At 33.7% G+C, this 25,087-nt stretch overlaps 1 protein-coding gene across 5 annotated transcripts in view; it reads left to right on the forward strand.

Moving 5' to 3' along the window:
* The window catches only part of LOC115216192 (cyclic nucleotide-gated cation channel beta-3-like), a 495,037-nt gene that overhangs the window by 256,654 nt on the left and 213,296 nt on the right, over nt 1-25,087 (forward strand). Inside the window, exon 1 of one of the 5 annotated variants that reach the window (XM_036502668.1) lies at nt 23,012-23,126. The exons of the other annotated variants lie outside the window; for them this stretch is intronic. Coding sequence (XP_036358561.1) covers nt 23,086-23,126 — 41 coding nt within the window. The 5' untranslated portion in view covers nt 23,012-23,085. Of the gene's footprint in view, nt 1-23,011; nt 23,127-25,087 lie in introns of those variants that run through there. 5 annotated transcript variants of the gene reach the window in all.

A 25,087-nucleotide genomic window follows, 5' to 3' on the forward strand; every position in this document is an offset into this window, starting at 1 on the left:
AATTTTCAATCAAGTTTTAGCATAGGATTTATCAATCTATTCGTTTTAGTATCATGATTAAGTAATAAACATAAAATTCTATCAGTATTTTTAAAATTTGTCCTATTTCATGAAAATAGATAGTTAATTCTGGTACACTCTGTATATTACACAAACATATAGAGAGTAACAATTTTGTGCACCAAGGATACCTTTTATTTCAGGAGTCAGGGAACTAACATTACCCTCACTTCAATGACCTAAACTACCAAAAGAATAAAAAATATATGTGGGATAAGGGTGTATTTGTGCATGTGTGTATTTAAAAGTAAAAAAGATGCATCTGAACTTTAGCAATAAATAATAACTCAACCATAAATAATAATAATAATAATAATGAAAGTAGTGAAAAATGCCTTCAGAATGCCCTATTAGGAAAATATATGTTGAAATATTAACATATGTGCCTGAAGCTATATAGTACAAAGATACATCTAAATCTAGGCAGTATGATTTTTTGCTCATCTAAGTAGGATGTGCATAATAACTCAATAGGTAGTCAGTGATATGATTTTATGGGAAATAAACAAACTAAAAGAATGAACCTCAAATATGCCACATAAAGGAAACAAAATACCTACCATCACTTATCTTGCAGGAGATCTAGGTGATTATTCACTTCAACTGCTGTAGAAGAAAGTTGCTTGTTTAGCCACACAATATTTAGCACAATAAATCAATCAGGATTGGGAAAAGGGATGATGTGATTAGTTTATATATCCCTGAGATACAGTGACTGTCTTAGAAAGATAGTGAAAAAGTCCTCATTATTGTTCTACTGCAGGAATATAATGAATTAGGACACTTAAATACATGCCAGAAGCTATGTAGTAGATAACTTCCTACAAACCTAGGCAATGCAATCTTAGTTCATCTGAGGGACATACTGTATCACTGAGAGTGCATGATGACTCAACATGTAGTTAGTACTGTAACTTCATGTGTAAATGAATAAAACAAGAATGGACCTCTATGTGTGAGTGTGTGTGTGTGTGTGTGTGTGTAAACACATTTTGGTTCAATGAGTAAGAAATTCCTCACACAATCATGATGTCTGATGTGTGATATCTTGGGCAAGAGCCTCAGATTGATCAAAGTCTTCTGAGTAAAATTGGAAAGACAGAAATTGTAAGAAGGCTCATTGTATAGATTGTACCTCTAATTCAAATTACAGCCTCGTCACACTGTATCATGCTGATTCTGCCTAAGAATTGTGCTAAGGATGTTGAATATTCAGCTATTTACTCATCAATTCAATGAGTAGGTAATTCAATTAATTAAACAATTGAATGCTCATCATCCAAAGCATTAGAGATCTTTTTGTTCTGTTACTTTATAAATGCTATTATTTAGTTCTATTTCTAGATTTCTTGCTAATGGAGAAAGAGCTGGTTTCTAACCTAGATCCAAAGCTCCTTCATTGGAATTTCCCCAATATCAATAGGAGAGTTGTGCATGTATGTGTGTGTGTATGTGCAAGTACTTGGAGCTAGTGTATGTGCAGGTCTCTATGCTTTGTTTTATATATGTATATTCATACATACAGTTGCATATCTAGACATGTGCAATGTATACTTATAATGCTAACTTTTTGGAAAGTTTTACATACTTTGACTGTTCCATTAATGGATTATATCTGTTGTTTTCTAGTTAGCTATCTGTTTTCTGCTTTTGAGAACCCTAATTTCTCAAGATTGGTGAAGAGGCAATTGGTTACATATCCAAGTGCTCCAATCTGAACTTGCAATCTGGGTGAGGGTGATATAACTGTAAGTTTCTTAATAGTCTAGTGAAGGCATATTGTGTTTCACTGATCTTTACCTTTATGTTGATATCTTCTAGGTAACTTGTGTGTGTGTGTGTGTGTGTGTGTGTAAACACATTTTGGTTCAATGAGTAAGAAATTCCTCACACAATCATGATGTCTGATGTGTGATATCTTGGGCAAGAGCCTCAGATTGATCAAAGTCTTCTGAGTAAAATTGGAAAGACAGAAATTGTAAGAAGGCTCATTGTATAGATTGTACCTCTAATTCAAATTACAGCCTCGTCACACTGTATCATGCTGATTCTGCCTAAGAATTGTGCTAAGGATGTTGAATATTCAGCTATTTACTCATCAATTCAATGAGTAGGTAATTCAATTAATTAAACAATTGAATGCTCATCATCCAAAGCATTAGAGATCTTTTTGTTCTGTTACTTTATAAATGCTATTATTTAGTTCTATTTCTAGATTTCTTGCTAATGGAGAAAGAGCTGGTTTCTAACCTAGATCCAAAGCTCCTTCATTGGAATTTCCCCAATATCAATAGGAGAGTTGTGCATGTATGTGTGTGTGTATGTGCAAGTACTTGGAGCTAGTGTATGTGCAGGTCTCTATGCTTTGTTTTATATATGTATATTCATACATACAGTTGCATATCTAGACATGTGCAATGTATACTTATAATGCTAACTTTTTGGAAAGTTTTACATACTTTGACTGTTCCATTAATGGATTATATCTGTTGTTTTCTAGTTAGCTATCTGTTTTCTGCTTTTGAGAACCCTAATTTCTCAAGATTGGTGAAGAGGCAATTGGTTACATATCCAAGTGCTCCAATCTGAACTTGCAATCTGGGTGATATAACTGTAAGTTTCTTAATAGTCTAGTGAAGGCATATTGTGTTTCACTGATCTTTACCTTTATGTTGATATCTTCTAGGTAACTTGTGTGTGTGTGTGTGTGTGTGTAATTACGTGTGATGCAAGTGGGCAGGTGGGTGAAAGACAGGCAGGCATAATAACAAACCAAATCAAATATATTTGCCTTGAAGTGATCTAGTCAAACTTTCTTCTATTGATACAAATATATTCTAACCTTAAAGTAAAAAAAAAAAAGACAGCCAAAACCATAGGCTTTTAGTAGCCATATACTCTCCATCAATGTGTATGTAAAAAGAAGAAGAAATATTCTATTCATTTTCCTATCATAAAACCTAATTGTATCCAATCTTTCAGTCCTAAGACCTTCTTTTCAAACCTTGCTATTATTATATACATTAATGGAATTCTTTCAAGTTTCCATTGAATAAATGAAAGATTTTCTTTATAGTTAACCTTATGGCTAACAATATTTCTTGATTTACATGATAATTATTTCTTCTCTTATAAACATTTCCTCTTCTATTTTTGTTGGTCTTTATTCAACATACATTTTCATCTCTTGTCCAAGACATTCCACTGAAGATTTCTTACAATCTCTCATTGAAATTCAGTTTTATGAACTCATATTTTCTTCAAACATATGCCATTATCAAATCATTTTTACTTAACCATCTTAAAGAAACATTGATAATGCACTACTTAGTCCTTGTTCGCGTGTGTGTGTGTGTGTGTGTGTGTGTAATAAAAAGATATTTGTTAGTTCTGTATCATTTGTCTGTATATGTGTGTGTGTCACTGCACATGTGTGTATATGCACATAACATTATAAATCAATTTCAAACTGTGTATGTACATGTGTATGTATGTTTGTATCTCTGAGTATGTATGTATGAATTTAAGTGAAATGAATACAAATTCTATCTAAGCTATATCTGTATATGTGTGCTTGTATGCACACATGCACATATAGGTTTTGAAATGTGATACAAATTAACTGTAAATCATACATGCATATCTAAATGTATGCTCACATGAAGTGTTGGATATATTATAATTAAATCTCTTTTAAGCAGTCAATAGCTCATAGAAGTATGTTTACATGTGTGAAGTACATGACAAAACAGATGGCATTGTTGCACATGCCTTTTGTTACTATAAGCAGTCTCACCTACATTTGCTTTCTTTTATCAGCTGTACTACTATTTATGTCTTTCTCAACACAATAAGCATATGAAGCATTTTATTGTTTGTATACATTTTGTAGCATCATTAATGCTGAAGGATTATTGCATCTGCAGACTGATGCAAATTATATATGATTTATATCTCTGTATCACTTTTATATATTGAGGGGTCATATAACAGGACTCCTTTAGGTATCCCAGTTCTATTATAGATGTACAACCTAACACAACTCATAGGGTGGATCTCTAAACTGTAAGTTATCTCTAGTTTTTGCTGTGTGGATGAAACACAAATCTACAACTAAATAAGACAATCTGCAAATAAGTTTACTCAAAAGGCATCGTAAATATTCACCCAGGTCTGATGAGATATGTTCTGTGACACATCTTTATCAAATACTTAGTAGAATATGAATTTGCAATCAGTGAGTTTATAATCTATATAAACACTATATTCACTTAGCTATTTCTCAAGAGCTTCATTTCTGTTTAAATGTCAACCAATATAAACCAGAAAGAATATACTCTATGCTAATTCTCAAAAGTCCATCCTTATCCAGCTACATGGCAATTTCAAGAGTTAACTTAATGCAACATGCACATAAAATTACACTGCAGCTCACAAAATTAACACTACTATATGACCCAGTACCAAGCTGATAAGAGGTTTTTCAGAATACTAAATAACATTTTTTATCATCAGATGCCTAACGATAGTGTATGTTGTTGAATTCAGATTTATTTTTATTTCAAAACTATTAATGTATACAAATCCTAGTACTTACTCTTTTAAGCATAGATTTTGTTGACCCCCTCCTCCTATTCATTTTTTAAAAAATATACTTTTCTTTAATGGTCTTCAGATTTTTACGTTTTGTACATCAGAGATTCAGAATCTGCAAAAAGTAAAAAAAGAAAATGTTTATTTTTACATTAAAATGTTGAAAGATATAATAATTAAAATGGGTTTTATTTTTTAAGCAAAAACTTATAAGGATTAGAGGATATATAACTTCAAAAATTACTGACACACTCACAGACACATACATGCATATGTATATAAATATTTGTAAATTGTAAAGTGATTGGCATTAGGAGGGGGGCATCCAATTATAGAAACCATGCCAAAACAGATACTGGAATTTTGTACTGAACTGCCATTCATCAGATCCTGTCATTCTGTCCAACCCATGTCAGCATGGAAAACAGGTATTAAATGATTATGGTGAGAAGGACGGTCTTCATTCTTAATAAATTGAAACTGAAGGAACATTATTTTAAATTTTCAGAAAATTAAAATATTGCTTCCAAATGTAAACAAAATATATTTATATAAACTTCAATCTCAAATGAAATTATTTACATACAAAAGAGAAGTACTTCAGTTGTACAAATTTTAATTAGTTTCTGATCTATAAAGAAATTAATTAAAAATATTTCTCTTTGTCTTTATTAAAATAAAACAAAATTTACAGATTTTGAGTCTGACATTCAAAGGATAGAAACCAAACACTGTTTTTAAAAAACTGCATAATAAACAATGTATGACGTGGATATAAAAGAATCTATGCATAAGCAAATAAGTGACTAAATATGTCATTAACTCCACCTTAGTCTCTCTCTGTTTCTGTACTATATGCCTTTCATGGATATATTTATTTCTGTCTCCATACCATCTCTGCTCAAATCTCTCTCTCATTCTATTTTTCATTTTCTCATATTTTTCTTATGTTTTCAGGCATGGCTGTGTGTTAAAAAGTTTGCTTCCCCAACCACATAGTTTCAGGTTCAGTCTCACTGCATAACACTACTATGTTCTTGAGTCAACCAAAGCCTTGTGAGTGGGTTTAGTAGACAGACACTGAAAGAAGTTTATTGTTTGTGTGTGAGTGTGTTTTTGAGTCTGTCTTTGTGTCTCTCCCTCACCACCACCACTTGACAACCAATGCTGGTTTGTGTATGTCCCTATTATGTAGCAGTCTGGTAAAAGAGGTGGACAGAATAGGTACTGGGGTTAACTTGTTCATCTAAGATCCTTCAAGGAATTGCCCCAGAATGGTCACAGTTCATTGACTGAAACAAGTGAAAGAAAGATAAAAGAAAGAATCTATCCTCCATGGAGAACCTTATGTTTCTACATTTATATTGAAAATAGCTTGTTCTATTCAGTCTGAAGTGTAAACTCTAGGGCTCTATTTGAGGTTAGTAGAGGTTCCACAAAACATAAGGCTAAATAAGGAAATATAATTTTGAATCATTTTTGTATTTTCTTCTCCATCCATAATGTTATTATAATTATGGGTCATATTCTCCAAGAGAAATTCTGGTATTTGTAAAGAGATCCTGCAGAAAAAATAACCTCACCTCCAGAAATCTTGGTAAAGAAGAAATTTTTTAAACCTTCTTTGTGACATCCCATCATAGTTTTGTGATTTGGTTAATTTCTTATGAAAGTTAAATGTATGTGAATTTTCATGAAATAAGGAATGTAAATTAGAGTTTCCCCAAGAGTAAAATGGAAACACAACACAGTTTGGGCAAATGATTGAAGTTCTATTAGCTGTGAGAAAGATTCTGTAATACAGGTGCCATGACAAAGTACCAAGATTTTTTTTGTTTTTCTATGTGGGAGATGTCTAACACACTACTTAGTTCTTGGGTGTTTTCAGCAGTATTCACACTCCTGCAAGCATCCAAAAGAAGCCCATGATTTGAAGATAAAACAATACTCAATTTTTATCAAGGATTATTCATGGAATAGTGCCCCAGTGAAGGATTACTACCAGATATAAGATTAGGCACTCAAATCAGAAGGTAACTCCAAATCATCTGACACATAGTCCTAAATCCACACCTCCTTTAGTTTGGGTTACCTGCAGCTCATCTCATGAACCAGGGATTACTTTTCCCTTCCCACTAGAACATTTATCTTAATAATCACAAATATATATAACTAAATCTGGGAAAAATCCATTGAAATTGGTTTATATATATATATAAAATATAAATAATATAAATATATATGGGCAACATACACACACATACACACACGTACGTACATACACCTATTACATATATGTTTTTTGTATGCATACATGTTCATAAACAGAAATGAATGAAAAAATGCTGGTAAATTTGTAGATTAACACTCGCACGATTTTCACTAAGAAAAAAAAATCAGATTTTTTCCGTGGAATCAACTACTCTGGCCTCCTAATATGCTACAAAACCCTTTTTGTGGTCCTAAAATGGGGTGGGTTGTGGTGGCAGCCTCAGAAATTGTACCCTGACAAATTGTTACCTACTTCTTTGTTTCTTTGTTGTTAAATAAATGGATTCTCAACAAAACACTTTTTTCCTCGGCATAAAATATAAACAAAAATTAACATGCCCAAAGTAATGTGTGTGTTTGAGAGGGTGGGGAGAAACATGAACGATTTAAAATGAATAAATGATTTAAAATATATTTTAATTATTGTGTGAGAAAGTATACATAATCTGATTATAAAATATAGTGTCTTTCAAAAACATCCTAAATTTGAAGACTATATCTCATGTTTAAGAAAAAAACAAAACATTTTACATTTCTATTTTTGATGAATGCTGTCACTTTCTCTCTCTCTCCCACTTTTCTGTACCTTTTTTTGTTAGACACTGTCAAACACTCTCTCTCCCTCACACACACACACATACATACATCAACACACAACTTCTCCCTCTCCCTCACACACACACATACATCAACACACAACTTCTCTCTCACCCTTACACACACACACACTTTCACTTGGCTATGGCAAGAAGGGACATAACTCATGTTAGCAAACTTCAAAATTGGTAAAAGTTATGGCTGAAAAAATATTTTTACTGCTATCTGCGGGTGCCTCGGGAAAAAATAAGTTGCCAAAACCCAGGTAGGATGGTGACGAATGTCCTCCTCAAATTGGAGCAACATGCATACTAATTTGTGGACATGCATAAACTACATTCACGTACACACACACACCTTCTGCCTTTTATATATACAGATACACTAATCACATCACTGGACAATTCTCCTTTCTTTCTACAAACCTCCATGGGCACACATTATATCAACATCCTATACTAAGAGTCTATCAAGACTTTGTTGCATCTTAAGATTTCCAACACTCTTCCTTTCTATACATTAATGATTTACTTTCTTTACTGCAAATTCTACAAATACTATCTCAGATGTTACTACACTTCACTTCCAAAATTGGGTATCTTCTGCATACAACATAGATAATTTCTGCCAGGGGTTCTGCTTCCATGACAGCAATTCAGAAAATTTCCTCAGTAAGAAGGGCCACATAAAAGCATTGGTAGGAGTGCTGGTGTCACATGAAAAGCACTGGTGAAGGTGCCATGTTAAAAGCATTAGTGATGGTTCCACATAAAAAGCACCCAATACACTCTGTAAAGCAGTTGGTATTAGGAAGGGCATCCAGCCATAGAAACCAAGCCAAAATAGACTATGGAACCTGGTGCAGCCCCTGGCCTTGCTAGTTCCTGTCAAACCATCCATCCTATGCCATCTAGGAAAATATATTTTAAATGTTGATGAGATGATGAAGAAAAAGAAAAACATGATGACCTAATCCTCAATAGAATGAAGAGATGCTAGAATTGCTCACATATCTGATATTTTCCTGCCACAGTATACACAAAAATAAATGCATAGCAAAGAATTACTTTTGTCTGATTGGTAAGGATTCACTCACCAACAAACTACAACCTCTAGAACCAATGTTACTTCACCTATTCAACCAATACTACAACAGCCACTATTCCTCTAAACTAAAACCCCAAACATATTCCACTCTGCTTGAGCCTTCTGATGCACATATCTCTCCTCCCCTCGTCATGATTCTATACTAAACAATCTGTTTGAACACTTCTCAAAAGTGCAGTTCTCTGGAATTTTTTTTTATTACATATCAATGCTAATATATTTCATACAGTTGTCACTGCTAAATATCAACTATATCAATCTCTCCTGTCTAACTGGGCCAGCCAGGGGGACTGCCTTTTTTTTCTTCAACCAATTAATAAACATATTTTTAAAAATCATGTGGTAAAAAAGTCTTCATCAAATTCCTCGCTGTCTTTAAAATTGAGGCCTCATATTTTAAATAAACATTTTCTCTTCTCTTTCTTGGACATACACTGATATAGGTTTGACTGCAGTAATCCCACAAGTATTTCTCTTATCAGTATGGCTTCTAAGGCATTGAAATATATGATGAGTTTTTGTTCAACAATGTAATGCCGGAGGTGGGAGTCTGTTCAATAATGCAATGACAAATTTAGATGAGCTAAGAAACCTCTATATTGTCTCTTGACCAACTACAATTATCTGACATATCTTCAAAGTTCAATATACCATTTTTAAAATCAATGAATACACTGGATAAACTATTCTTAAAAATGGAGTAGAGTTATTTGATGGTGGAAACTATAAAAACAACAGCAATGATGAAGACAGGGACATAATCAACAACTGCCAAGAGCAAGATTTGAACTTATGATCTCTGGTCCATAAGTGCATTACCTGGAGCAATCAATCAGTGTACTAAACTGAAAATAATCTCATCCAATAATTCATCATTTACACTTTTCATATTTCTTCTTGCTGTACATTTTGTTCTTTTGTGACTATTTTAGTCTTATCTGATCCCCATCTCCTTAGTGCTTGTTCACACCACAATATCAACCAACTATTTCTTACACAAAATCACTGTTTATCAGCAACCAGGAGAAAATTACTGCAATATTGCTACTTTTACTAAATTAGTTTCATTTTAACAATAGACATTATTTAAATAGAATGGTTTGGTAAATACACACACACACTAACATTTACAAATAATGTGTTCTGAAAATGTATGAAACAATGAGCACACAGCCTATAACCTTCCATTTGTTTATCTGTGTCTCTCTATATAAGGTGACAAACTGGCATTGTCATAGGCGTGTTGGATAGAATGTCTTATAGTGTTTTCTGACCTTTAGTACACTAAGTTCAAATCCCACTGAAGTCAGTTTGCCTTTTAACTCTTCAGAGTTGATAAAATCCCAGACAAGTCAAATATTGACCTCTCTGTCTCTCTCTCTCTGTCTCTCTCTCTCTCTCTGTCGCTCTCTCTCTCTCTCTATATATATATATATATATATATATATATATTCCTATTCTTCCCTAAAAAATTATTGGTCAAGCTGTATATGTGCATGTATGTTTTATATGTATGTGTCTATGTGAAGGCACGTGACTTAATGGTTAGGGTATTTGATTCACAATCATAGGGTGGTGAGTTTGATTCCCAGCAACACATTGTGTCCTTCAGCAAGACATTCTATTTCACGTTGCTCCAGTCCACTCAGCTGGTAAAAATTAGTAGTACTCGTATTTCAAAGGGCCAGCCTTGTCACACTCTGTATCACACTGCTTCTTCTTGAAAACTACCTTAAGGGTACATGTGTCTGTGGAGTGCTCAGCCACATGCACATTAATTTCACGAGCAGATTCTGTTGATCAGATCAACTGAAAACCTCATCATTGTAAGTGACAGTTTACAATGTGTGATATATATATATATATATATATTCATCATCCTCATTTCATGTCTGTCTTCTATTCTGACATGGTTGGAGGGTTTAACAGGAGCTGGCAAACCAGTGGAACATCTGTTTTTACTCATGAGGAATCTAGCAGAGGCTCCCTTCCATCTTATTTCTGATACACCACACACTTCTACATGCTGTCACTCCAGCATATCAATAATCTCACTTGTCCTTCGTTTCATTAAGCTGACATTGATGGTGGCGGCCCTGAAATTGTAGGAAAACAGTTGTGGAACTTTTGTCAGCACCTAAAAAGATTTGTGCAAATGCTTGCCAGCTGGCAGAGTGCTTTGGTATGTATATATGTATGCATGTGCATACATATGTGTATATTTGTATGTGTGTGTGTATTTGTATATATATATATATATATATATTTATGTGTGTGTGTGTGTGTGTGTGTGTGTGTGTGTGTGTGTATGTATATACACATATATGTATGTATATATGTATGTGAGTGTGTATGATAGATCAGTAGCCACTACACACATTTTTGTCTCTCTTTGTTTCTTTCTGTGTTCCTTTCTGTGGAAGAGTGTAGGCTCGAAACGTAAAAGACTTTTTCAATTCCTGAGCATTATACTAATACATCTGTTTGTTTTTCTACACCCCCTATCTTCTTCTTTTGTTTTTGTCGTGAATTCTCTCCCTATATATATATATATATATATATATATATATATATATATATAATATATATATATATAAAATATATATATATATATAGTGGTTGTTGCATTAAATAGCTTACATGGATAATTTTTCATTGTTTCTTAAAGTAAGCAATGCTTTTTGGGGTTTTTTAACCACAGCTTAAAATCCAACAAAATTTGAAATTAGGTTTTGTCATTTCCTTTCTACTGTCTACAGAACAGATAACAGGCATTTGTTTGAATTTGTCCAAAGTCTTGCAGCATCATCAAAAGTAATTCTTCATCATCATCATCATCGTTTAATGACCATTTTCCATGCTGGCTTGGGTTGGACGGTTTGACTGAGGTCTGGAGAGCTAGCAGCTGCGCAAGGCTCCTGTCTGATCTGGCAATGTTTCTAAAGCTGGATGCCCTTCCTAGTGCCAACCACTCCAAGACTGTAGTGGGTGCTTTTTATGTGCCACTAGCACAGGAGCCACTCAGATGGGCCTGTCATCGATCACTTTCGGATGGTGCTTTTTAAGTGTCACCAGTACAAGAGCTAGTCAGGGGGTACTGGCATAAATAAATATGGTTTTCCTTAAAACATATTTAAATATCATACATATATATATATATTTAAATATATCGGTTGGCCAGATTAGTTTATAGCTTATTACACAGATAGACTAAAAAATTCATCAACATGTCCTTGTTCCTCTTCCTTTTTCCCCTTTTACAATCTATTTGCAAATATCCGGTCAGCTTCTCCGACATAACCTTCTTGTTTTTCCTTCTAAATTTTTTTTTGCTAATATCTTTTTTGATGTTTTACTTTAATTTTTGACACCTACAAGAATGGTAATACATAACTATTTTAATTATTATTATTATTAATGTTTTTTCTTACATGTTTGTATTGCCATTTGAAATGGTCCTATGTGGAAATTAAATTCTAATTTGAACTTTTAACATCTCTTCTCCAATTTTATAATTGTTAGTAGAGTTTTTATAAGATTTTATCTTATACATGCCTATAACGAACTTTTTACTTATCATCATCATCACAATGCAGCTAATCTTATGATAGAACAAAGGAAATTGTTCTTATTGGTTTTTCAGTTATTGTTACTATTTGTTGATCATAATTCCTAACAGAAGCATCATGGATTTCTCTTTTTTTTTTCTATACTCTGGTGATTGGAGGCAGAGTTTGAACTCAGAACATGCAGAACTGGATCAGATACCACAAGACATCCCATCTGATGTTCTTTCAACTTTGCCAATGGACTGGTGCTTTATCTATTGATCCCCAAAAGAAGGGAAAATTTGACATATCTATCTATCTACTATCTACTAATTTACCTATCTGTATGTATGTATACTCATGTACATGTATTTTGCTGTATGTATACTCACATGCTAACAAAATAGCTACATACATCCATATATTTCCCCTTACATGTTTCCTTTGTTTGATGACATGGTCAATAAGATTTCATAGTGGAAACCTTTCTGAACCATTTTGTCTCATTGGCACCACATCTACCATCACTATCAAAATTCCTCCATAAGCTTTACAGAATTCTTCATTTTTTATTCTCCTTGATCGATTGGTTCTGCTACCTTGCCTCCACAATAATTCCACTCATTGATTGAAGCATTTTTTTTTTTCTCCTTATTCCTTTTCTTTACCTTTCTCTTATAGCCAGTTCTTTAAGAAAATATTGAAATTTTCAATGCTGAAAAAAATTCCCCATCAACTTGACCAAAACAGCAGACAATTTCATTACATATTTACAAAGAGATGAAAACAGCATTATTTTCTGCAGTTTCTATTCATTTGTTATTATATAATTCTTTTAATTTAACTTCATTTGTATTCTGTCTGTTTGGGCAATGTTTGGAAAGAGAATTTTTTTTCATTGTTTGTTGTATGCATTGTTTTGTTTTGTTTTATTTGTTTCTTTGTATTCTTCCTTTTTGATTCTTCATTATTTTTTCTTTTGAAATTTAAAGGAGATTGGTGGGATGTGCACAAAAAGAAATATTAAGTGAGAGAGATACACAGCAAATTAGTGAAAGAAAGATGAGGAAAAGGAAGTAGAATTTGAGACAGAAAAAAAAAGGAAGTGAGAATTAGAGGCACAATGATGTATATATGGAGAGAATGATAAAGAGAAAGAAATATATAAGGAGAGTGACAGGATATTAGTGAGACTAAAATAAAATATAGTGTTGCCAATTAACTACAGAATGTTCTAGAAAAGTTTAATGCACAATTTCTATTTGTGTAACATTAAGAAATTGTGTCTGAATCAAGAAATTTGGAATTTAAATTCAAAGTATTTTTACTTAGAAAAGTTTTTAAAAAATAGCATGTTTACATTGCTTCTATGTAATCAAGAGGTCACAGAACAAAATAAGGATAACATTAACTTCTCAAATAGTTGGTTTGACTTCATATGTCTTGATAGTGCGTTATTGAGCTAGTCACTTAAAATTCTATTTCTATCTTCTTCTAAGAGAGGAAGTGGATATTACCAGTGGAAGTTAACTCAGGTGTGTTCTAATAATGATAGATAATTAAGAGAAAGTGTTTATTCTTGACAGTTAATACTGATCTTCTTCTAGCAGAATCCAGGAATATAAATAGATGATGTGTATGTGTGTATGTTGCAGGATCAGCAAAGAAGTACAAAACCCAGAGTAGCAACAAAGACTAATCTGAAGACTATAATAAATAATTGCCTTCTGCTTCGATATGAAGTACTTTTTCCTTTCGCTTGTACATTTGAGCGCACATGTTCTAAATAGTCCTCCAGGCAATAACAGAGCAATTTAAGACAGGCTCTATGCTGATGACTTTGTTCTTAAAACTGAATCACTACCAGAACTAGAGAAGTTTCCAGTATGGAAGCAAGGTTTAGAATCGAAGGGCCTTGGAGTTAACCTACCAAAAACCAAAGTCTTAGTAGGTAGGAAGCCAGAGAAATCACAAATCCCTTCAAGTTGGTGGCTCTGCTCAATCTGTGGAAAAGGCATAGGTAGAAGCTCCATAAGATGTACCCAGTGTAAGCTATGGACACATAAGAGGTGCAGCAATATTAGAGGAAGGTTAATAAAGAAAATAACTTTTGTGTGCAGAAGATGCACAAATACAATAAACACCAAAGATGTACAGGAAATAGACTCCATCAACTGCCAGGGGAGTAAGCTAGAGATAGGAGATAGCTCCCCTTATCTAGGTGACCAAGTTAGTAGTGGATGTGGATGCTCTGAGAGCATAACTGAGAATAAGAATAGGCTGGGAAAAGTTTAGAGAGCTCCTACCTCTACTGGCAACAAAAGGCCTCTCCCTCACATATTGTAGGATGCCTGTGTGTGAACAGCTATGCTACATGGCAGTGAAACATAGGCTGTGACAGCCAAAGACATGTAGGCTTGAAAGAAATGAAGCCAGTATGCTTTGCTGGATGTGCGATGTCAGTGTGCATGTTTGACAGGATGTAAGCATATTAGGAGAAAAGTTGGGCATAAGAGGCATCAGATGTGATGTGCAAGAGATACAACTGTGCTGGTATGGTCATGTGATGTATTTGGACAAGGACAGCTATGTAAGGAAGTGCTAATCTCTAACTGTGAAGGGAACTTGTGGTAGAGGTGGACCCAGAAAGATAGGGAAGAGGTAGTGAAACATGATCTTTGAACTTTGGGCGTCATACAGGCAATGACTAGTGATCGAGATCTTTGGCAATATGCTGTGCTTGAGAGATCCTGTCAAGCCAAGTGAAATCATAGTCAAGGCCGATGCTGGTGTCACATAAATGGCACCTGTATCAGTGGCTTGTAAAAAGTACCTTTCATGTGTTGGGCCTCATGGAGGCAAAGTGGCTGATGCCAGTGGCATGTGAAAAGCTCCTTTCAAGTGTTGAACTTTACGGAGGCAATGACAAATGACCAAGACTTTTGGCATTATGTTGTGCTTGAGAAGAAGACCTATCAAGCCAAGTAAAATTACAGTCATCAGATACTGGTCTCATGCAAATGGTACCTGTGGCATGTAAAAGCACCTGTTACAATCTTGGAATGGTTGGTGTTAGGAAGAGCTGTAGAAACCATACCAAATCAGACTGGAGTCTACTGCAGCCTTCCAGCTTGCCAGCCCAGGTCAAACCACCGAACCCATGCCAGCATGGACAACAGATGTCAAATGATGATGATATATATATATATATACGTATATATGTATATATATTGTGTGTGTGTGAAAGCATGTGACCTGGTGGTTAGAGTGTTGCACTCACATTCACAAGGTTGCAGCAGTTTTTATTCTGACTGGCAGTGCATTTTGATCTTGGGCAAAACACTTCATTTCATGTTGCTCCTGTTCACTCAGCTATAATTTGGTAACCTTGCAATGGCCTGGTATTTCATTTAGAAGGAATGTTGGCTTGCTCACCTAGCCAGTAGGCTGACATCATTTGGAAGCTACAACAATGCCAAGAAGCACATTGTGACCAGCAGTGTATAACATCTAATTGTCTAGTCCATGCAATGATACAGTAGCAAATATATGCATACACACACACATGTGGAGACACGTACAAGGCTTAGTGGTTGTGGTGTTGGACTCATGATTGTAAGATTGTAGTTTCAATTGGTACTTTGCCCAAATCCGAAAGCTTGCAGATCATTGGCAGAAGTTCATGGAAAATGATGGTCTTTATTTTGAAGAATAGCTGTTGTTTTTGAATAAATTGCATAAAAATTCGTTATTTTAACATGGCACACAAACTTTTTCCTCAACCTAGTTTTATAACAAGGCAATCAAATATATAATAAAACAATAATTTGAGATTTCTGTCAAACGGAAAATAGTCAAATGCAAAACTTTTGGATATATATCATCTTTTTTTATATATTTTACTTGTTTTATATATTTTGGTTGTTTCAGTTATTCAACTCTAACCATTTTCACAAAATTAGCAAAATAGCATTGTGACAAAACATTGTGGAATGATGAGTACCAGTGTCCTGCTTCTTCTTGACACTGCCCCAGTTCTCATAGGTTCAAAAACCTACTTCACCTAGCCTATCTAGTAGATCTTGCTTATTGCAATTTTCACCTGTTGCCAAATTACAGGATTTAGTCACAATGTTTTTTGTTTTTTCATGTCTGGTATTTATTCTATCAATCACTCTTGCTGAACTGCTAGGTTATAGAGACATAAACAAACTAACACTGGTTATCAAGTTGTGGTGAGGGAAAAACACAAAGACACACTCACACATATATGTATGTTATGGGCTTCTTAACAGTTTCCATCTACTATATTTACTCACCAATCATTGATCAGCCTGGGGTTGTATTAGAAGACACCTGTGGTGCTGTGCAGTGGAACTAAACCCAAAACCACATGGTCACAAAGCGAGCTTCTTAACCACACAGCTATGCCTGCACCCAAAACCAAAATCAGGCCCACACACACACACACACACACACACACACACATACACAGAAAAGAGAGGAAAGTTATTGGCTGATTAAAATCTTTGTGTGTGGAAAAGTATGTGGAACAATGATTAGTTAACTAGAAATTGAATAGACAGATGTCACAGAATGTTTTGTATTATTTTTTGATTATGAACTATTATGCAATGATATCCAGAGAGAGGTGAAAACAGTAAATTGTTTGCATTTAAGGGGTTTGAGCAAAAAAATTATCACTGACAAAATACAATTTCATAAGACAGTCCTTCTGTTGCAAAAACAACTCTTCCCAAAACTTGAAAGGTTAATTTCTATTAATATTTTAGTTAAATGTCATTTGGCTTCTCTATACACAAAGAGCAATGGCCTCCAAACTCTGAAAGGCATCATCTAATTAATGCCAAGTGAATTTCTTTACTTTGTTAAACATTTACATAGAAACTATTATGAATGCAAATTACATATCATTTATTCATGATTGATAAAGTAATTTTATTTTCTATTTCTTGCTAAACATTTTGAGTTTTCTTCATTAACAACTTTTTGCATATGTTTCTGTGTTTTGTTTACTTTTTTGTTTAATGAAAAAAACTCAACACATGGCATTAAAGTTGCAAGTTTTTAGCTCTTTACCTATCAAATCTATTCTGCCAAAATCCTTTACTTTCTTATCTCTAATATTTATCTGATCTTGTGTTTTCGAATACCAACAGGTTAGTAATTGTGCTGAAATACCATAGTTTAGAATTACCTTATATGTCAGCTATTAACCTCTCTTCCCACAGACATTTTCTATCAATACATATATTTGCTTTGCTTCATTCCTATGGATGGAAAAGGCTGGCATCAGTTACTCAATTTCTAATTTCTTGCAAGTCTCAAGTAAGGCACTTATTTAAAAAACAGAAAAGGCAGAAACTCTCTCTAATCCATATCTGAGGAGAATAGCAGATGTCAAAATATTGACAACAGTTGCAAAACTTGTAACAAATCAGCATCACAAACTAATGAAGGAACCTATGCCTTGATACTCATTATGCTAAAAATTACTGCCAAGTTGCTATGAAGCTACACTCTACCATTTCATGAAAAGAGAATATTGGATAATGTAGTCCTAGATATATATATTGCCTGGAAAAAAGACAGAATGCTCATAGTTGGAATACCTTTGATATTAAGTTTATTTAAGTAGGCTCAACTTTGTGCAAAAGAACAATAATAAGGATAAGCCAGTGGAGGGAGGGAGTTCTACAGGGTAATTTCATTTGCTAGAAATAGCAGCTAAATATCCTTCAAGTTATACCCTACTGTTAGAATAACACATTGGACAGTATAACTATAGATATATAAAAAGACAAGCTGGTCTTGACTGAAAGACTTTGCCTCATAGGTTTGCTCAATCAAAAATGACCAGGGACTAAGCAACAATTAACAGCAACCATTATCATCATCATCATCATTTAAATATCTGCATTTTTTTTCTAAGGTCACAAACTGGCAGAGACTTTTGAGTTGGTTAGATTGTAATATTTGTTCCAACTCTTTTTGCTCTGAGTTTAAATCCTGCTTAAGTCAACTTTGCTTTTCATCTTTTTGGATTTGCTTAGAAAAAAGTACCATTCCTGGACAGTGGATTGGCAGTGTATTAGAGGGTTAGATGAGATGCTTTGCAATATCTGTCTCGGTACTTTGCTTTCTGACAGTGACATCTACAATGATGCTAATGCTGGTCTGTATTGTCCCATATCAGCAGCCTTTCTTTCGGATAAACATCAGTGAATTTGAGAGAAGAGACCTGCATAACTACTAATCTCTTCCACAAAAGATGCTGCTCAGTCCTGTGCTCACATGTGCAGATGCATGGTCACTCTTGACTGAAGGAGATCCTAGATATTTTACTGCATTGAAGTTTAATTTTAATAATTATTTCTTTTGTTACTTGATAGTTCTTGCATTTTCTTCCAGTATCCACAAATATACCAAATAATGTTTACAAATAATTTATTTTTTGTACCACACATAATAAAGCATTTTTGCAAAAAGAAAGCTGATTATTTTAACAGTAGTAAGTTCTTTCTCAAAGTTTAGTACAGGCATGGGCAATCTTTCCTGAGAAGTGAGTTGCATAAGACATGGCTTATCATCAGGTGGATCATTCTAATAAAAAAAATTTAACACATGTTTTTTTTCCTCATGAAATTTGGCATGCTATTCAGAAAGTCTGAAGGTTGCAGTTTGCCCATGACTTGTTTATTATAACAACTTCTTGGTTAACACTTTTGACTTCAAAAAATTCCTTCCCAGATCTTTCCCCATCATTTGGCCAAAAAATCTTCCATTTTGCTTTTGTTTCTATGGAGTATCAATATAATTACAGTCCACTACATCCTGTTTTTCATTATTTTAATTAATTTATATTTAGGGTTGTCTCCTCTGTCTGTCTTAACCAGAATTAGTCTTTAATGTAATAATTTTTCTTTCCATCATTATGCACATAATTTTAATTAATCAAAATTTCCTGATTCCCTTCAGTAACTCTTTAGCATTCAAATTATTCTGTCAAGTGTAATGCTTTTTTATTCACATTGTTCTGAATTAGTCATGCATTATCTCAAAGATAACTTCAATGATATGATTGTTTAATTTTAAAACAACGTTATAGGGCAGGTGTGAGAGGCCACAGGTGTGAAGTATTAAATGTTTTACTTTACCACTTTACTATTTGATTTCATGCAGCAAGTATCTTTGAGTATTTTCCCCACCATTCTTTTCAGTTATCATCTCACTCAGTGTTTAATCACTAAAATCTTATATTCTCTGTCATCATTTTAAGATCTGGCTTTAATGTTGATGAGGTTTAATACTATAGAAACATGTCTGGAGTTGTCACAGTAGTATCAAAAATCAGACAACATTGTATTTCTAATTAATATTGAGATTAGTCAGTAAGATAATCATTTTTTCCCTTATTCTGGATGTTGATTAGTTAAAATTTTTTTTCTCACCACATTAAGTACATAAACATCCATTTTTGTACAATTATACAAAGTAATTTAGAAGTCTCTTTAGCATTTAAATGATAAAGTATCAAGGATTTTCTGTTCATTACAATCAAAATAAAATTCAATTTCATGATGCTGAGATATATTAAGAGATGACTAGATATTATATTATATTTATTTATATATTTTGTTATATTATACTTGTATTTTATATATTAATTTACTTCATTAAGAGATTGCTAGTTTAGTCATCTCTTAAAAGAGATGATGATCAAGTACAAGGGATTAATGGAGGTAGTAACGATATTGCTGTTATTGTTTAGTTTCAGGTGAACTCTGATCAAGCAGATCAATTGTCAAAGGAATTCCAGCTATAATCACATTGTCTAGATGTAAATTACCTTTCTTGATTTAAGATGGTAGAGTGCTATGTCAATGAGATTAGGGTATATCTAACTGGTGAGTTAATTCTGTAGTGGCTCTTTTATAACTGACAAATGCTTTATTAAATTGTACTACCAGGCTCAAATTCTCCCATTGGTTACTGGAGAGATGGATATCATCAAGAGTACTATTATCAACTAAGATATCCAAACATTATCAGCACTCAATGACCTTTCTCAGAGTTATAGTACAATTTTATGGAAGCTGTATATTTCTTTGTGTGGAGTAATACTGGTTTCAGATTTTGGTACAAGGCCAGCAATTTCAAGGGAGAGAGTAAGCTGATTACATCGACCCCAGTTTTCAGCTGCTACTTATCTTATCTCCAAAAGGGATGAAAGGTAAAGTTGACCTCAGCAGAATTTGGAACTGGAACGTAAAGATGGATGCAATGTCACTAAGCATTTTTCCCAGTATGCTAACAATTCTGTCAGCATGTCCCCTTTGTAGGGAGTAATATTAATGTTTATATTATAAGTATGCTTCAAGCATATTAAGTAACATTCCAGTTAATTTTGTTTGTCAATCCTTAATTTCTGAACGGTTGAGAAGTTCATTTATAACCACATGATTCTGGATTTGATTTCACTGCATAGCACCTTGGGCAATGTCTTCTACTATTGCTTCAGGTTTACTAATACCTTGTGAGTGGAATTTGGTAGAGAGAAATTGTGTAGAAATCAGTTGTATGTGTAGATGTACAGCTTTTGCTAATGTATATTGAGGAAGATAGTGAACATCATTGAAAAATCTAACGTTCTTTGAAGTTCTTTGTGAAATAAAGTTCTTTGCATTGAGTTATTCTTGACATCAGAACTGTTGGAATTCAGTGACTGATTCATTGGAAACCTGTGATAAACAGTACTGGTTTCCAAATAGTAGAATAAAATTATATAATAATAGTAAATAAACCTCATTTGTCTGTTCTTGATTGTTTACTTCTAAGCATAAGCTACAAGTGAATATGTGTCAACCTAAAGGTGGCCCAATAAACTCTAAAATCTGAAAGTGGAGTTATCATTCTTCATCTGCCAAGAAAGTTTACCTTATAAGTTAGTAAGCTGTGAGACTAGATATTTTCAAGGTTTATTTATATTATTAACAGTGGATATGAGCACATGGCTCAGTGGTTAGAGCATCGGACTCACAATTATGAGGTAGTGAGTTTGATTCCTGGACCAAGCTGTGTGTTGTATTCTTTAGGAAGACACTTTATTTCACATTACTTCAGTTTATTCAGCTGTAGAAATGAGTTGCAACATCACTGGTGCCAAGCTATATCAGCCTCTGCCTTTCCTTGGATAATATTAGTGGTGTGGAGAGAAGAAGATGGTATGCATGGGCAACTGCTGGTCTTCCATAAACAACCTTGCCCAGACTTGTTCCTCAGAGGGTATTTTTCTAGGTGCAATCTTGTGGTCATTCATGACCAAAAAGGGTCTATGGTTCCATGTACAAACATATCTGATATACATGAAGCATTGCATTGCCTTTAATTTTCCTTAACTAATTAATTAATGTTTTTGGAAATTTTGTGTTCAATAGAAGTCTTGACATCTGAAGAGTTTGGTGTGCAGGGCTGTTGAATCAGGAGGTTGTGTTTTTTCAATTATTGCTGTAGGAAAGATACATTGCTCTTATTGTCCTAATCTATCTCTGTTGGAAAATAAGGTTCAAGTTAGCAGTTTGAATTCACGTTCATAAGGCTGTTATTATGAAACATCATTCATTTGTAAAATTCTTTGTTTTTCCAATTCATACAGTTTGGTTAAAAACCATACATTCATTAAAGGAAAGAATGTAAAATCATTCTAGCAAACAATGTTGAAAAGATTTGTATTTAAGTTACTCTATCATCAATAAATAACAACTATTAGAAAGGGTAATAATGTTTTTATTCAGCACTCTGCTCATTCACCCATATGACAGTGTGCAGACATATACACAAACACACAAGCTCCCACCTAGAAACAGAGCATTTTTATTATATAGAACAGACAACACCTTTTGTCGTCATGATACTCACATACAGATATATGCATAAAGATACTCGTAAATACATACAAATACACAAGCATGTACACTCAATGAATTGTTAGCATTCTAATAGTTACATATATTTATATAAATATAATTTGTATTCAGTACAAGTACACCCAGATGCATATACACAACAACACACGTTGATTTACGTTAACACATAGCCCTGCACATAATGAGAATTGTTTTCAATCACACTATTTGTCTTCATGGCACAAACGTGCGCATTCATACTCATGTGCATACACATATATCAAACGTACTTGTCAAACAGCATCACATGCACATATCTATCTATATTCATTATTGTCATTATCAGTGGCATCACTATTATTGACAACAATTACAAATTGCTTGCAGTTTACAATGCTTTCATAGAACAGATAACAGGCTTGTTCTTCATGATACACACACGCCATATACTCACATGTGCATGGAACCACATTCTCAGATACACAAAATCTCCCTGCCACCACCAATCACCATGTATATATTGATTAGTTCATTGTAAACCTAGCTGTTCTGTTCAATAGGTTTGATTAGTTGACGTTCTTGTCGGGACAATGCTGAGGAAAGTAATACAATAAAACTGACACAAACTGAAACTTTGTCTCTTCAGAGTTGTGTGTATTATGGTGTGTGTGTGTATATGTGTGCTTGGTTAAGTGTTTTGCTGTGGAGAAGTATATATGTTTAGGATGTGTAGCTTTGGAAAGTGTTTTTGATAGATGTATGTGTATGCTTATAAAAAATATGTGTGTACATTTAATATATGTAATTAAGAATGCAAGTATTTGTGAAGGTTTGAATGTGTAGGAATCTTTCTGCTAGGTTGCCTGTCTGCTTTCTTGCCACCTACAAGTCATTATAAATGCAAAGGTTTACACTTATACAGAGTGAAGCTGCTTTGCAGAAATAAACATCAGGTATATAGAGCTGTGTGAACGTTTTCCATAATGATCCTACAAAAATCCTGGAGTACATATCCTCTGCTGAGGTAAGATGAAACACTTTTAACACTTGCATTGTCCTTACATTCACAACCAATTGCAACTTTGCACTATTCTTGTTGGTGAAAGCAAAAGCATAACAATAGCTAGTGTTAAGCCAGTGAGAAACTTCCATATACTTCTTAACCTACTCTGTATAACCAGAAGCAAAATTACCCTCAGCAAATTTCTAACAAAATTACCTACTTTGAGTCTCTATATTTTATAATAAGATGGTTACAGTTGATGTCATGATAAATGAAATTCATTTCAGTATATGCAAAGAAGGCATTACCCAATTGTAACACCAGAGACATCTTGAGTCTACATATCTATGGTGACGGATTTATAAGTTATCTTAACTATTTGACGTTTAACTCTAGGTCTTCCCTGATCAAGCAGACCTGTGGTCAAAGGTAGTTCAACTTTGGTCATCCTGTCTTTTCTTTTAAGATTATTAGGAGTGATATAAGTAAGATTTGGTTATTATTTCTAGTAGATCAAATATCCTTCAGTAAAGACTACTTCTGTAGCTCCTAAGCATTATCTTTTTCGGTGCCATTAGCCTATCCAAGCCAACCTTGCAAACTCAGCAATAATAAAAGCAACTGGACTTTGCTGATTTAATTCCATCATTGATTCTACTTGAATATTAGACAAGTAATTGAATGAGTAACAATTGAGGGCAAGATCTTAATATGAATATAATATAGTCTGTGTCTGAATTGATGTTTCATAAAATAATAAAAAGTCTTTATTGAAGAATTCCTTTCAGTTTTATCTTCTTTCTCTACTCATTGTTATTATTATCATTGTCATATATGAATATTATATGAAAGCAGCTCCCACATAATGTAACAAACTCTATTTTTGTACTGCACCTCCATATTCTGTTTCAATGTTGTTATATACTTTAACCCTTTAGCATTTAAGCTAGCCATATCAAGCCCTACTATTCTGTGTTATGCTCAAACAGGCCAAATTCACCTTTCACACCTACCCTACACAGGTCATTCTAAAAATAAGCAACCACATTATCAAAACCTTGAAGCTACAAAATAATACATGATCAATTCAAAACACTGTAAATCAATAAGCATTACATTTGACAGAGTAATCTGAATGCCAAACGGTTAATATAAGCAACATCTGTAAAACAGGAATTTATACAGGCCCCTAGATCAAACTGGTCCATATGTTCGGAATACTGAATTTGTGCATCACTCACAAGTATTTGATAGGTTACTTCTTTACCAGTGAAGAAAACCTAACGTGGGTTACTTCACAAGAACGATATCACTTACTCACATTGGAAAACATAATATAATGTTGAGAATTAAACGAGAATGAACGTAGATGGTAGAGACAGCTATTCTATATCAAGTCATTAAAGAGAAAAGGGTGACAGACACTTCAGCAAGCTTTTATACTTGAATGTTTAAATAAAATCAGTGGTTGTGTGATAGAAGAGTTGGTGGGAGTTATGTACACATGTCAATGCTATCTAAATAATAGTTTGATAATAATCACATTGCCTGTAGATGTTTGTGAATCTGTACACTTACAGAAGAGATGAGCAGATATTCGGCTTATGCATGTGTGTTTTAAGTGCACACACACACACACACACATATATATATATACATACATGTAGAAAAATCTCCATCCACCAATATATGTTTTTAAAATCTCCAAAAACAGAACAAAATTACAATATAGAGAATGATTTATGATGCATATTTTCTCACAGAAGTAATGAAAGCAGCCCACTGGTATCATTCATTCACGTCATGTTTCTATTGAAGTGTACAGCATCCCAATGATATTATGAAACTGTATGGCAACATAACAGATTGGTCACTTAACACATATGCACAAACATGCACACACACACAGACATATTATTATTCAAGGTTAAAGTGGTTAAGTTTAACACACACACACACACACACACACACACACACACACA

Source organism: Octopus sinensis, linkage group LG1 (assembly GCF_006345805.1).
Source record: "Octopus sinensis linkage group LG1, ASM634580v1, whole genome shotgun sequence".
Taxonomy (NCBI): Eukaryota; Metazoa; Mollusca; class Cephalopoda; order Octopoda; family Octopodidae; genus Octopus; species Octopus sinensis.